The sequence below is a fragment of the Heptranchias perlo genome, chromosome 7 (assembly GCF_035084215.1).
Source record: "Heptranchias perlo isolate sHepPer1 chromosome 7, sHepPer1.hap1, whole genome shotgun sequence".
Taxonomy (NCBI): domain Eukaryota; kingdom Metazoa; phylum Chordata; class Chondrichthyes; order Hexanchiformes; family Hexanchidae; genus Heptranchias; species Heptranchias perlo.
Window position 1 is genome coordinate 12,084,929 of NC_090331.1, and position 15,806 is coordinate 12,100,734.

A 15,806-nucleotide genomic window follows, 5' to 3' on the forward strand; every position below is an offset into this window, starting at 1 on the left:
ATCTGTTTAACTGCTTGTGAGGGGGGGGGGGTGGGGAAGACATGACTGTTTAACTAACTTTCTTTCCTCAAATGGCATGGGCAATATCAGACCCAAATCACTGTCCGACCACTCCACTATTGCTCAGACAAAGATGATGTGGAGATGCCGGTGATGGACTGGGGTTGACAATTGTAAACAATTTTACAACACCAAGTTATAGTCCAGCAATTTTATTTTAAATTCACAAGCTTTCGGAGGCTACCTCCTTCCTCAGGTGAACGATGTGAAGTATGTTAATACTGTGGGAATTATTTCCACATCGTTCACCTGAGGAAGGAGGTAGCCTCCGAAAGCTTGTGAATTTAAAATAAAATTGCTGGACTATAACTTGGTGTTGTAAAATTGTTTACAACAATCAGACAACAATGAGTTAACTCAGCACAGCCTGGGTGAGGCTGGAGCATGGTGCAGCTCAGTAATATCCCATGCGTTGCATTTAGCCACTGAGACATCAGGTAGTCAGACTATATCTCCACGGGTTAGGTTGAGGAAAAAGAATTAGTCAGCATGTCGTGTAAATATCTCACTGACAGTGTTCTGAATACTGAGTATTTTGCTGCCCCTCCTATGATGAATCAGTTTACCCACTCCCTTCCTCTTGGGACAGGTGTGATGTGTTGTCTCCCACTGCATAACTAAGTGTTCTGGGAGTGTTGTCCCATTGCTGCCCCAAATTATAGCCACTTCTATCTAATAAAAGATTAGTCTTCACATTTCTGATATGTATACCACATTGGGTCAATCAGATAGTGCCAGACTATAGTTTAGGATTAGTGTCTAGTAAATAAGTTGCCTGTGACTATGATACAGCAGTCTCATGTAACATTTAGTGACAGTGTTTAGTAAAATGAACGCCGTCTATAAATGCACCATTTTTAAAACAATTAGACTTGATTTACAACAACCATCAAAGAGCCAGCTGTATAAAGTGGTGACAGGTGTTTGTGTGAGAGCAGCAACTCTCAAGTGACCTCGTCATGTTGGTAAGTGCAATAGCTGACTGGTCATGGCTCTGGTATTTGTGCCGGGCACTGGGCTAAATGATGTTACTATTCATAAAGTTCTGTTCAGTAGCTTGACACCATACACCAGTATGTGATGGAATGAATGTCCCAAAATCTGAAATTGAATCCGTCAAGCTGGCTCTAGTTTCCAAATCCAAGGGCAAATGTAATGTATTTTTCCTTCCCTAAAAGTATGTTAATACTGTGGGAATTATTTTAATAACCCATTCACAACCTGGAATTTAACCTTGAACTGTGTGGGTGCATTTGTTTCATTTCCAAGTAAACTGCTTTTCTCTTAAAAGATCAAGTATTGAGTGAATGTGTTCACTATGTACATAGAGGTGTTCTGAAGTTCTGGGGAGTTTCCTCTTGCCCCCATGTTTAAAGTGTGGTGCCCGGAATTGGACGCAATACTCCAGCTGAAGCTTTGGCCAGCATTCCTCCCTGTATTTAACCATCACCACCAAAAGACAACCGGTTTAACTGGTCGTTGCTGTCTGTAGGACTTTGCTTTTTGTAAATCGCCTGCGGCATTTCCCCAAATAACTTGTGACGTAACTTGAATAATTCATTGGCTGCGAAACCCTTTGGAATATCCTGAGGATGCGATGAGCTGCTATTTGTGAATTAACCTTTCTAAAGTCACTATGTCCACAAACCTGTTTTTAGAACGTTGGTGTAATATTTTCAGAATGTGCAGTGCAATCTTATGCTTACTGAGTGACTTGCAGGGTTTTATTTTTATTTTTAAAAAGAAAAATGCACATTCGGGACTTTTTTTTTGTGGATCTTGCTTCTCTATTGCTGTAGGTGACAGTGCTGCTGAAGGGAAGCTATATAAGTACACGAAGGAGAAAGCAACGTAAGATTATCCTGATCGGGTTCGATGAAGTAAGGTGGGAGGAGGCTCATGTGGAGCATAAATGCTGGCGTAGGCCAGTTGGGCCGAACGGCCTGTTACTGTGCTGTAAATGATATGAAATGTTGGAATGCAGGCCGGTGTCTCGCCCCTCACTCAGCAGATTCCATTCAGTGAGGTCTCACAATCGCGCTGCCAAGAGGAGGTGCTCAGCACTTCGACCACAGGGGAAGGAAATGGAAAGGCGAGGCTCCGTGTGCCTCCTGATCTTCAATTTATAGAGAAGTACTGGTGGAGGCTGGGAGCAGGCAGGAGGCTGGTAACCATCATGCCTTGTAATACTATCGCTGTAGGGGGACAACTGTGAACAATCTGATGCCGGTGGCCTCATCGTCCGTTGCCATCTGTTTATAGCGCAGAATCTAGGTTGAAGTTGACCGTACTGATTTTTAAGAAGCTTCAATGAAACCCAGGGTTTGAAAGTATAGAATGCACCTTTTTTACATCAGGATAGGAGGTTAAATGTGAAAGTTGGAGTAAAAACAGAACACACTCTCCCCTCCCCCCCAATAGCTACTGAACCATGCCTATATGTACAGTTCAAATGAAAACCTTTTCAACTTTCCAGAAGTTTTGTTCCTTGCAAATTAAACTAACACCAGCCATCGGCCATTAGTATATCCCTGTATATCTAACTGTTAGACTGAAGATATACTTAAAAAGGTCACGTTAATTTGAATTATCTAGATGAGGGTGGGTAATGGATTACTTGCCCACTTCATTTGTCGCCAGTGACTGTGTGTATCAAGTGCTCTGTGGTCAGCTGTAGCCTGGGGATACCCTCCCACCTTTTCTTTTTCTCCTTTTTTTTCCCCACCCCCCCCCCCCCACCCTAAATCTTGCTATGATGGCACTGGAGTGCTGACCCCTGAACTCCAGTATTTTTATCTATTGCCTGTGCTTGTGGTTTTACGGTGAGATCAGATTCTTGTCCAGTAGTCATGTTTTGTGCTGTGGGTGGTGACCAATGGGACCGAGGTAGTTGGTTTGTTTTTAATACCCTTGTTTGCTTGAATGGAATGAGAACAAATTTTAAAGAGGTGATAGAACTGCAAATTGTCCTTTTTCCTGCCTGGTCTGTGTGCTCTTCCTGCTCTGCTCTATCCTGTTCCCAAATTCTCTTTGGTCTCTGGAGTGATGTTTGTTGCAAAGTTTAGAATTTATTGCCCTGCCTTACTTATTTTCCTCCCTGCTTTTTGCTATTGATGTCTCTTTGTGCATATACAGCAAAGGAAAGGCCCTCCGGTTCGCCCTCCGCCAAGGGTCACACCGTCCAAGGACATCAAGCAAGAAAATATCCTCAATCTGTTTGATGACAATTTCATCCCCGAGATAAGTGTGACGACACCTTCGAAGGTTAGCCATTTTTCCCCCTGCCCTGTTGTGATCTCCATTAACATCATCTTAACCCATCGCCACTTTCGTCTAATCCTCACCACCGTTCCCACCTATTCACGGTGCACGAAGCATGCTTTCTGTTAATTGGTGATGCCTTGTGTTTTGACCTCCACCTAACACTAGTCTTGTGTTCGTTCCAACTAGACTGAGGTTGCCACCTTTTTTTGGCCAAGTCCTAACCGAAGTAAGGATGCGTTAAAAGTTTTCAGTTCTGATCTTTGAGGAAAATTCACAGGAAACCTGAATAGTTGTCTCAAAACACAGGTATTACGGCAGAAAATAAGGTGTATTAGAGGGGGATAAAACCTGACTATTGGTGCCATGTTCATATTTTAGACATTTCTGAAATGGTGGCAACCCCAAGTCAAATATAACGTTTGATCCCTTGCCTGTAGGTACTTACATCAATTTCTAATGGGCAAAGGTTACAAAGTCAGAATAATAACTGTTCTTTGGAGTGTTTGCTGTTGTACACTCTGTTCTACTTACAGGAAACTGGTTGTGTTCTACATGTTCTATTCTGAGCAAGTGTCCAATAGGCTCTTTTTGACAAGCGGCATTGTTTCTTAACCAGTTACACCTGTACTGTATTGGTATCGTTTAAACTTGAATCAATTTCAGCAATTTGTACTGGATCATAGACTGCACAAAAGCAATGGGAAAATACTGTTTTTTAAAAAAAAATGTACGTTTAATTTTACTGATCGAAAGTGTGAAGTGATGTTTGACCAGGTGTTTCTTTACTTAGTGCTCATTTTCTCAATGAACTGTTTTGCAATAATGTGCATGTAGAATGTCACTTTTTAAACCAGTGATGGTTACACTCAGTTTGGGATTTTGATCATGTTACCCATTCCAGGATCTGTTATGACTAACTTTTTTTAAATGATGATGGGATTGGTTAGATAGGTAATTTGAAATAGTTAGGAATGATAGGACTAAAGGCCATGCTTATTTAAAAAAAAAAAATCCTTAGGCAAGAGTTCGGTTAGATGGCAGAAGTTTTTCTTTTCAGAGACTCATTGCCCTCTGGAACAGACTGCTGAGATGTGGTAAGTATACAGTTGTTTGACTTTTAGAAGGGAACTTGCCAAGTTCCAATGAGACCTGGACATCCCCAGGTATTTGGTTTGGGGGCGGGGGGAGGAGGGGGGGATGAGCTGCTAATTGTGATTATGATTAACCCAAGTCATGTGGTGCCTACTTGAAGGCCTTGGAGAGTCAGAGGAATTTCCTGGAGTTTTTCCTGAATTAGCCGCAGGTTTTTTGCCTCTCCCAGGAGGCAATATTACTAGGGGGATAAGGTAACTGTGAAGTTGACTGGATGGCGTAGGCATTCTCGCCCATCCCATAAGTTCATACAAAGGGGTGGGCTTTATTGTACTAAAACATCTAAGTGCGTACACTGTAAGGGGATGGAAATGGTGAATACGATCGCTGTAGAGTGACACTGCTTCAGTGTGGGGGCTGTTCTAATCCTGGCAAGGTTAGCACCATCTCCACCAACCCCAAGTTAACTTCTTTTCTTAAATTGTGTTGATTTTTATAATTTTGTTTCCTCCATGTTTCTTTTAAAGCACAATAGTCGACCCTTGCCCAGAAGGCAGCAAATTTGAATGCTAGGCCTTCCTAATGGATTTGCTGGTTTCTGGTGGGAACTATTGACTGGAAGTTTGGTCTGTTCTATTTTGGGGTGGAGAAGAACATCTGCCAGATTCACTATTAACGGATCATCTAGGGGAGGTGCAGATGGCAGTAGGCTAATTCTACATGAGCTGGGCTGATGGCTGGAGGAAGATAATTGATCATCAAGGAAGGGAACTTGATGCTCTCTGGAGGGAGTTACTTGTATAATCTTGGCAGTACAGTAAAACTACAGTTCAGCAGCTGAGGTTGTGCAGTGAGTGGTCTTCAGAGCCAGTGACTAGAGTGTCCACTTAAATAAAAATGTATGCGAGAAATAAAGACTCCCTTTTGGGAAAAGGGAGTCTAGCAACCAACCTCTGGTTTCACTTTCTCTACTGCCTATGCTACCGTTCTCTGGGCCAGATGGTTTGGCCCCTCAGGCTTCTCTCCGTGGCCACCTGGAAATGCTGCTCCATAAGAGAATACTGGGACACCCACTTCTTTGCCGGTTAGGAGTATCTGCAAGATATTTCACCTTTTCCCAGGTGACTTGAAGTGCTTCATCCAGCAGCCTAATGAGAGAGTGCAAGTGGTGAAGAGGAGGTAAAGATGGCAAAATAGGTCCATTAGGACTGGGATTGTGGCTTGGATGCAGAGTTAAGAGCTACTGATTTGGTCCAGCACAACTATTGTTATCTGGACTAATTTAAAATTTTGGCCAAGTAAGCCAGTTCTGCAAAAGTAATGGAGTTATGTTTTTGCCAGGTGTGTGTAGTCGCACCCGTTCAATCTGATTTTTAAACAAGTGCGACTGCTTTGTTGAGTAAATTTCCAGGCTCTGTATTGAATTCCCTTTTTCACTGTGGAACTGTTTAGCTGCCATCTAATTCATTCATTCATTCATTCAAGGCTAGTTCAGTAGGATTTGAGTAATAGCTGATTCACAAACAGCTGTGTCTTAACCCATGCCCCATGCAATAAACAGGATGTCCACGTAGTTACCATAAATGAGCAGTCTGTATGCCTTGAATCTGATGTGGTTCTGTGTCCGTTTCACTGATCAGTAAGTTCTCTGCATGTTGCTCTGATCTGGCCAGTACCCTTTAACTTGCACTGATGGAATTTGTTTCTTCCTGGTAAGTCAACCCTGTATACTACATAAGTTCTAAATATCCCATATGAAGTAGTACAAACAAATGTAGGAACTTTGTCTACCCTCTTCACTCCACACTCCCCTTTCTCCAGGACAGAGGACCAGGGAAGTAAAAATAGGTCTCTGGTCAATCTTGCTCGATAGCCGATGGGGAGTAGGCATACAAGAATGGTGCAAGGTGACCATTTAGTTTTATGTCTTGCCCTGCCTAATTGGCAGGATCGCTTCTCTCTGCCTCTTTACAAAGGTAGAAGTTAAACGGTGCAGGGGATCATTGGTGGAAAACACATCGCCTTTCGTTTGGTGAAGTGCTTTTCCAAAAAGGAAAAATAACTGAATTACAGTCAAGTTAAATCGGTTTTCAGAAAAATATAGAGGCAGAAAATTTCTTTTCAAAAATAAATTTTCGCTTTCTCTTTCACCACTCTTAATTGTTCACAAATCCCCACTGCACAGGGCTGCAGTGCCATGTTTCTTTATTTGCGGTATGGGGAGGAGGTGTGTGCAGGCAGGATCGAAATGGGAAGTTTTATCTCATTTAATTCACTACAGCTGAAAAAGGTGATTTGCATCCACCCCCCCGCAGTGTCCAACAAAAAAAAAACTTGAGTCTTTGGCTTCATCAGGATTGTGTATCCCAGCCAGAGGCAAAATCCCAATAGTAAATAAGTGACTTGCTGTGTCATCCACTTTATTTGGGACCGAGTTCCTCGTGGTCGCATCCATTGAAGATCATTGTCGGTCCTCTGGTATAATCCTATCGTTTCATCCACCTCACCTGTAGCTGTTCTTCAACGTAAGTGTGTGTTTTTTCATGTTCAGCTGCTCAACACTTCATCGTGAAATGACTTGTGTGGCAAATGAGTAAACTGCTTTCTCTTTTTTTGTTTTTCCTCTCCCTCTCCTACACCCCTCCTGCCTAGTTTGAGGCTCCTGGGCCTCTGCAGGATGAAGGAAGCCTCTTGGACTTGGACTTTGATCCTCTGAAGCCAGAGTCCAATACAGTAGTGAGAGCAGCTTCGCCAGTCGCTCAGGTTTGTTTTAGCTCAGCCTCTTCTCTGGTTAGTGACCCCAACGATTCATGGCATCTAAAATTCTATTGGTCAGAGTTGGTTGCTCGTTGGACCCAGCAGTCATGAGAAAGTGATGTTGCACTTGCGGTGTTCCTGGGGTTTCAGCCCCTCCAACTATCAGTACCTCACTGCTGACCTTTGACCTGTTCGGTTTGTTGCCCTGGCTAAATTTTTCAACTGAAAATATTTCAATATTAATTCCAACCCCAAAGAGTTGCATCTGCACTGGCTGGTTACGATTTTTGTTGCCCAATGTTTTATAAATCTCCAGATGGCATATGAACAGCAGGAGGCCATTCAGCCCCTTGAGCCTGTTCTGCCATTCAGTTAGATCATGGCTGATCTGTATCCTAACTCCATCTACCTGCCTTGGTTCCATAACCCTTAATACCCTTGCCTAACAAAAATGACAGTCACTAATTTGCAGTTTTAAATTTATTTATTTTTTGTTCTCGGGATGTGGGTAATGCTGGCAAGACTTGATTTATTGCCCATCCCTGGCTGTCCCAAGAAGTTGGGGTTTCTCCTTGAACCACTGCAGTCTATGTGGTGATGGTGCTCCCACAATGGTGTCGAATGGGAATTCCAGGATATTGATCCAGCAAATGTAAAACAATTTACAATTTAAGATTGTGATCAAGTAACCCATCAAACTGGCATTGGTGTTTGAAGACCATTCACAAATTATAGTTATCATCCAATCATAGAAAGTTACGGCAGGAGGCCATTCGGCCTATTGTATCCATGCTGGCCGAAAAAGAGCTATCCAGTTTAATCCAACGTTCCATAGTCCTGTAGGTTACGGCACTTCAAGTGCACATCCAAGTACTTTTTAAATGAGTTGAAGGTTTCTGCCTCTACCACCCTTTTCAGGCAGTGAGTTCCTGACCCCCACCACCCTCTGGGTGAAAAAGATTCTCCTCAGCTCCCCTCTAATCCTTCTACCAATTACTTTAAATCTTTGCCCCCTGGACACTGACCCCTCTGCTAAGGGAAATAGGTCTTCCCCATCCACTCTATCTAGTCCCGTCATAATTTTATGTACCTCAAATAAATCTCCCCTCAGCCTCCTTTTTTTCCAAAGAAAACAACCCCAGCCTATCTAATCTTTTCTCGTAGCTAAAATTCTCCAGCCCTGGCAACATCCTCGTAAATCTCCTCTGTACCCTCTCTGGTGCAAACACATCTTTCCTATAATGCGGTGACCAGAACTGTATGCAGTACTCAAGCTGTAGTCTAACCAATATTTTATACAGTTCCAGCATAACCTCCCTGCTCTTATATTCTCTGCCTCGGCTAATAAAGGAAAGTATCCTGTATGCCTTTTTAACCACCTTACCTACCCATCTCTGTCTGCAAGAGACCCACATTTGCCTTCGCTGATCCTTTCCTTTTTACATACCTATAGAAGCTTTTAGTAGTATTCCATATGCTTTAACCATATTATCTCCTGTCCTGCTACTTTCAGGGATCTGTGGACATGCACGCCAAGGTCCTTTTGTTCCTCTACACCTCTCAGTATTCTCCCATTTATTGTGTACTCCCTTGCCTTGTTTGCTCTCCCCAAATACATTACCACACACTTCTCTGGATTGAATGAATTCCATTTCACACTTTTCTGCCCACCTGACCAGTCCATTGATATCTTCCTGCAGTCTACGGCTTTCCTCCTCACTATCAACCACATGGCCAATTTTTGTATCATCTGCAAACTTCTTGATTAAGCCCCCCCTGCCCCCCCACACATTCAAGTCCAAATCATTAATATATATCAAAAAAAGCAAGGGTCCAAGTACTGAGCCTTGTGGAACCCCACTGGAAACAGCCTTCCAGTCGCAAAAGCACCAGTCAACCATTACCCTTTGCTTCCTGCCACTGAGCCAATTTTGGATCCAACTAGCCACTTTCTCTTGGATCCCATGGGCTTTTACTTTTTTGACCAGTTTACCATGTGGGACCTTGTCAAAAGCCTTTCTAAAATCCATGTACACTACATCAAACGCACTATCCTCATCGGCCCTCCTTGTTACCACCTCAGAGTTCAATCAAGTTAGTTAGACATGACCTTCCCTTAACAAATCTATGCTGGCTGTCGTTGATTAACCCGTGCCTTTCTAAATGACTATTTATTCTGTCCCTCAGAATTGATTCCAATAACTTGCCCGCCACCGAGGTTAGACTGACTGGCCTATAATCACTCGGCTTATCTCTTTCTCCCTTTTTAAACAATAGTACAATGGTAGCAATCCTCTGGCACCACACCTCTAGCCAGTGAGGATCGGATAATGATGGTCACAGCCTCCGCTATTTCCTCCTTGCTTCTCAACAGCCTGGGATACATTTCATCCAGGCCTGGCGATTTATCTACTTTCAAAGATGCTAATCCCCTTAATACTTAATCTCACTGTTTATCCCATCCAATATTTCACACTCCTCCTCAACTACAATCTCTGCATCGTTACTCTCTTATGAAGACAGATGCAAAGTATTCATTAAGAACCATACCCACATCTTCCGTCTCCACACGTAGGTTACCTTTTTGGTCTCTAATAGGCCCTACTCTTTCCTTTAGTTATCCTCTTGGTCTTTATGTATTTATAAAAACATTTTTGGGTTTTCTGTAATTTTACTTGCCAGCATTTTTTTTATGCTCTCTTTGCTTTCCTAATTTCCTTTTTTAATTTCACCCCTGCACATTCTGTACTCCTGTACTCCTTTTGGCTTTCTGCAGCATTGAGCTCTTGGTGTCTGACGTAAGCTCCCCTTTTTTGCCTTGTCTTACCCTGTATGCACCTTGTCATCCAGGGGGCTTTCTTTGTGGGAACACGTTTTACTTTGAACCCCTTGAATGCCTCCCACTGCTCTGACACTGATTTACCTTCAAGTAGCTGTTTACAATCCACTTTTGCTAAATCACTTCCCAGCTTACTAAAATTGGCCTTTCCCCAATTTAGAACTTTTACTCCTGTTCTATCTTTGTCCTTTTCCATAAACTATGCTAAATCTAACTGAATTGTGATCACTACCACCAAAATGCCCTCCCACTGATACTCTGTCCACCTGCTCAGCTTCATTCCCTGAAACTAAATCCAGAACTGCCCCGCACCCCCCCCCCCTCTTGTTGGCCTTTCTAGGTACTGGCTTAAAAAAAGTTGAAGAATTCTGTGCCCTCTATTTCTTTTGCACTGATTTGTATCCCAGTTAATATTAGTTTGTACATTCTAGTTACCTGTGAACTGCACCAATTATGGTAAATTGACAGTAACTGCTTGCAGTTGCTACAGGAATCATTTTAAAAATAATTGGTAATGTGTACAGTGTATCATTGTGGTAGTCATCAGTCCTCTGTTTTCTTTTCCTTCAACCCCCTGCCCAACCAAACCGCAGTTGGGTGCCTGGCCTCTGCTCAGCTACCTGCAGTAGGGTTGAGATCGAGAACTTAATGGAATGTAAGCATGAAGCCTGCTCTGGGGGCCCTGCGTTGAAGCATCAGTGTACAATGTGCTCCCTCCATGCTCCATTTTCTTACCCAGTCTGCCCACTGATGGATGACCGCACTGCACGTCCACTGGTTCAGGTCGTGACTTTGCCCAGTTGATTCCTCTGACCTGCTGTTAAATTACAACTGTTCATTTCTGATTAATTAAAAGCCAATGATGGGACCTTTTTAAGATTCTTATCCTTTCCCTTGGTTCGTACCCAACGATTTGTGGCACCATTTTGTTAAGCTAGTGCTAATTGGAACAAGCTATGGTGTTCTCTAACTAGAATCAGACAGCACAGGAGGAGGCCATTTGGCCCATCATGTCTCTGCTGGCTCTTTGGTAGAGCTATCCAATTAGTCCCACTCCCCTGCTCTTTCCCCATAGCCCTGCAAAATTTTCCCCTTCCAAGTATTTATCCAACTAATTGGAAAAGAAAAATTTAAAAGGGATCAGGACTAAGTGGATAGCTCTGAGTCAACACGGGTGCAGTGGGCTGAATAGCCTCCTTCTGTGCTGTAGAAGTCTAACTGCTTTATTTTCACCAGTAAATATTTTAGATCAACACCAGACGCTATCTTCTTTGTCAGCTATTCCCACAGAGCTGGATTTTATTTAACTGCCATTAACTTTGTTTACTGATATTTTGTCCTTGAAATATTCCTCAAGTGGGGAGAGGGTGCTTAATATAGTACTGTTAAGGTGTAACTAACCACTGCTCAATTTACATGTTTTATGTATTTTATTCAACATGCTAGTCTTTACCTTGGGATTTGTGGGAGGTAAGCAACATGGATCATTATTTTAAAACACACCTAACGTTCAGCATGTACAGTAAGTTTTGCCTGTTGCTGTCTGTCCAGTTGATGTCTGCACTGTTTTATGTGCGTACAGTATACATAGGCATTGCCTTGAGCAGCTGGCGGCAGAGTCTGAGCTTTGATGGAGCAGTTAGGCGTTCTTCCACACTCTCTAGCATGCTCTTGTGAATTAGTCCTTTCTAAATCACTTCCTCCCTCCTGTATCCAGCCTCAGACTCTCTGCAGCTTGCACATTGTTGCTTTGCATTAAAGCCGAGTCTACCTTGTGTTTAAGTAAATGTTACGTGTGTCCGTCTTGTCTGTATCTGAAATATTGGCCTGATCAGGTCTCAATTTGCAGCATGGTTCTCGTCTTGAGTTTAGTTTGGAATTTTAAAAGAATGTCTTTGTTCCAGTATTTCTCAAGATGTGAGGTGAAATCTTTGTTAAGCAGCTGACTAAAGAATTCAGGGACTGTGATTCAGGACAGTTCTTTTTAATACAGGGACATCCAATTTTTTTTTCTTTGAGCAGTGGAGCCCCATGGGGTATGATTTTTTTTTTTAATATCCATGTGTGGGTGAGGGGCATTTCACATTAAAGATTTCAGACTTTCCTTTATAAAAAAAAAAGTTCCCAGAGTTGCTGTGAACCAGCAGGGCACTTGTAAAATGTGGCTTCACACTATACTGGAGTTATACTGCACCTGATGCACAATCCAAGTGACATGACTACTGCTGCAGCTGAGTCAGAGAGGATCCCAAATCATTGGGACCTTCTTACAATCAGTATGAACAGATGAGTCATTGCCTTTTCAAGCAGCCGACTACACTTTAAAGAGGGTTTGTGTAGTTCTTAACTCCTCCTTCCGCCCACCCTCCACCTATCGAAGACATGCAGACGTTAGAAGCCCTGTCATAAATTTGTTGCGTTATTTAGCTGTGTTGCACATTAATATAAAAAGATAGAATAGAATTTCTTGCAAATAGAAACCAGATAGAACCGATCCATTTGAACGCAATAGCCCCCCTCCTTCCTACTCCGCCACATCGTAAGATGCAGTGATCATATGTAAACGTTTTTAATGTACGTCGTACATTTGGTGCGGAGTGAGATTTATTTTTTTAGTTGGTAACGCCTCACCGCTGCAAGGAATTGACTGACTCCTTCTGAAAGTTTTTTTGCTCTCTGCTCTCTACGTACCATGGGTCCTACTGTTCCAGATGAGGCCAACAGCTCAGCACCAGTTGGGATCGTGAGCCTGTTGGCAGCTTTCTCCCGAAAACGAGATAGAAAAATGAACATGATCTTTTTGAAGGTTTGAGTTAAAATGGTTGATCCCATGCAGTACATCAATTAGCCTTGCAAGCAAGAATACAGAGGACTTTGACACCAGTTAGTGCCTCCAAATATCGTACAAGCACTCAGCGTGGCTCGTTTTAGTTAAATGCAGACGAGCCTACTCGAGGTTCAATCCCTGATCTGGTCTTGGTCAGAGTAGATGTTGGAATCTCTAATTAATTGGCTTCAGTTTCCAGAGTTTCTACTCTGCTGTTCAGTGACCCCTGTTGAAACGTATGCACGGACATTAGATGAAGACAAGATGACGGTTGGCTTTGACCCCTCCCCAAATGGTCAAATAGGTTCCTGACTTGCACACGAGTAATGGCCACTCGAACAAAGTATTTGGAGGGCTTCTGTTTGGTGGAACTAACTGTACCCATCAAGAGTCTGTACCCTCAGGAGGCAAGAAAAGTGAAAGGAGAGGAAATTCTCCAGTTACCATTTCTGCCCTAATTGTGTGCTAAAGATCCAGGAGCTGATTGCCATGATACTTACGGTTGAGAAAGGCATGGATGTTAGGGAACTTGGGGAAATAAATAGTGATGTCTTGAGTGTACATATTACAGAGGGAGGTGCTGGAAGTCTTAACGCGCATCAAGGTAGATAAATCTCCGGGACCTGATGAAATGTATCCCAGGACGTTATGGGAGGTTAGGGAGGAAATTGCGGGTCCCCTAGCAGAGATATTTGAATCATCCACCGCTACAGGTGAGGTGCCTGAAGATTGGAGGGTAGCAAATGTTGTGCCTTTGTTTAAGAAGGGCGGCAGGGAAAAGCCTGGGAACTACAGACCGGTGAGCCTGACATCTGTAGTGGGTAAGTTGTTAGAGGGTATTCTGAGAGACAGGATCTACAGGCATTTGGAGAGGCAGGGACTGATTAGGAACAGTCAGCATGGTTTTGAGAGGAAAATCATGTCTCACAAATTTGATTGAGTTTTTTGAAGGGGTAACCAAGAAGATAGATGAGGGCTGTGCAGTAGACGTGGTCTACATGGACTTTAGCAAAGCCTTTGACAAGGTACCGCGTGGTAGGCTGTTACGTAAGGTTAAATCTCATGGGATCCAAGGTGAGGTAGCCAATTGGATACAAAATTGGCTTGAAGACAGAGGGTGGTTGTGGAGGGTTGTTTTTCAGACTGGAGGCCTGTGACCAGCGGTGTGCCTCAGGGATCGGTGCTGGGTCCGCTGTTTGTTATTTATATTAATGATTTGGATGAGAATTTAGGAGGCATGGTTAGTAAGTTTGCCGATGACACCAAGATTGGTGGCATTGTGGACAGTGAAGAAGGTTATCTAGGATTGCAACGGGATCTTGATAAATTGGGCCAGTGGGCCGATGAATGGCAGATGGAGTTTAATTTAGATAAATGTGAGGTGATGCATTTTGGTAGATCGAATCAGACCAGGACCTACTCTGTTAATGGTAGGGCGTTGGGGAGAGTTATAGAACAAAGAGATCTGGGAGTACAGGTTCATAGCTCCTTGAAAGTGGAGTCACAGGTGGATAGGGTGGTGAAGAAGGCATTCAGCATGCTTGGTTTCATTGCTCAGAACATTGAATACAGGAGTTGGGATGTCTTGTTGAAGTTGTACAAGACATTAGTAAGGCCACACTTGGAATACTGTGTACAGTTCTGGTCACCCTACTATAGAAAGGATATTATTAAACTAGAAAGAGTGCAGAAAAGATTTACTAGGATGCTACCGGGACTTGATGGTTTGACTTATAGGGAGAGGTTGGATGGACTGAGACTTTTTTCCCTGGAGAGTAGGAGGTTTAGGGGTGATCTTATAGAAGTCTATAAAATAATGAGGGGCATAGATAAGGTAGATAGTCAAAATCTTTTCCCAAAGGTAGGGGAGTCTATGACGAGGGGGCATAGATTTAAGGTGAGGGGAGAGATACAAAAGGGTCCAGAGGGGCAATTTTTTCACTCAAAGGGTGGTGAGTGTCTGGAACGAGCTGCCAGAGGCAGTAGTAGAGGTGGGTACAATTTTGTCTTTTAGAAAGCATTTGGATAGTTACATGGGTAAGATGGGTATAGAGGGATATGGGCCAAGTGCAGGCAATTGGGACTAGCTTAGTGGTATAAACTGGGCGACATGGACATGTTGGGCCGAAGGGCCTGTTTCCATGTTGTATACGTCTATGATTCCAACATGCTGGCAAACAAAAGTAATAAAATTGATCTTTGGTTTTATGATGATAAAAGCTGTAGATTTTTTTACAAGGCAGTTGCAGCTTGTGGTGAGATGTTGCTGGTTATTGGGTTTTATGGATGTCCTTCTGACCCCTCTGTTGCAGACTTGCAGCGATAGCCGTTCTCTGTAATTGGATACAGTGGCATCTGATGGAACACTTGAGTGCTGCAGACATATGCAAAGAAATAAGATCAGCCCAAGAAATTGCAACGCACTGAGTTGCTGTGCGAAATGACTGGGAACAGGGTGGCCTTCACCCTTGTGGGTTTTTATTTCCGTCCAGCGTATTGATTTGATTTGTGACTGCAAAGTGGCGGTGTGGTTTGCGCACTCTTCACACTGCTGCAGTGTCTCCCGCTACCATGTTGGGTGTGATGTTTTGGCAATTAGTGAATCATGGGGGGGGGGGGGGGGGGGTGGGCAATTTTAACCCTAACATGCCCGTGGGGAAACTGACGACCGGGTGCAATGCTGGTTTTACACCCCACCCGATTTTTATTCTCCATTAAAGTCAGCGGAGAGTAATATTGGCCGCGGTGTAAAACCAGCGTTCCTCCCGATCCCTCTGGGTTTCCTGTCGGTGAGTTAGCTTAAAATTTCCCTGATTGGGTGGGAGACCTTGAAGAGAAGACGTTTCCCACCACCCCCGTAGAGAAATGGGACTTTTCATTGTCAAGAGTAACTTTGGGGGTTGGTGTCTAGTCCTGAAGGAGTCTACAAGCCATTTCTGCCCTTCAGCAGCGTTTCAAAAACTTTGA

General features: G+C 43.3%; 1 protein-coding gene across 9 annotated transcripts in view; it reads left to right on the forward strand.

Annotated features, from left to right (window-relative positions):
* LOC137323527 (myc box-dependent-interacting protein 1-like) overlaps positions 1–15,806 on the forward strand; it is a 127,911-nt gene that overhangs the window by 92,687 nt on the left and 19,418 nt on the right. For 4 of the 9 annotated variants that reach the window (XM_067987088.1, XM_067987092.1, XM_067987090.1 and 1 more), the window contains 3 exons: positions 3,196–3,324; positions 7,069–7,179; positions 11,459–11,482. The exons of 1 other annotated variant lie outside the window; for it this stretch is intronic. In XM_067987088.1, the coding sequence (XP_067843189.1) occupies positions 3,196–3,324; positions 7,069–7,179; positions 11,459–11,482 (264 nt within the window). The remainder of the gene's footprint in view (positions 1–3,195; positions 3,325–7,068; positions 7,180–11,458; positions 11,483–15,806) is intronic. 4 more of the 9 variants (XM_067987089.1, XM_067987093.1, XM_067987091.1 and 1 more) reach the window with 2 other exon arrangements.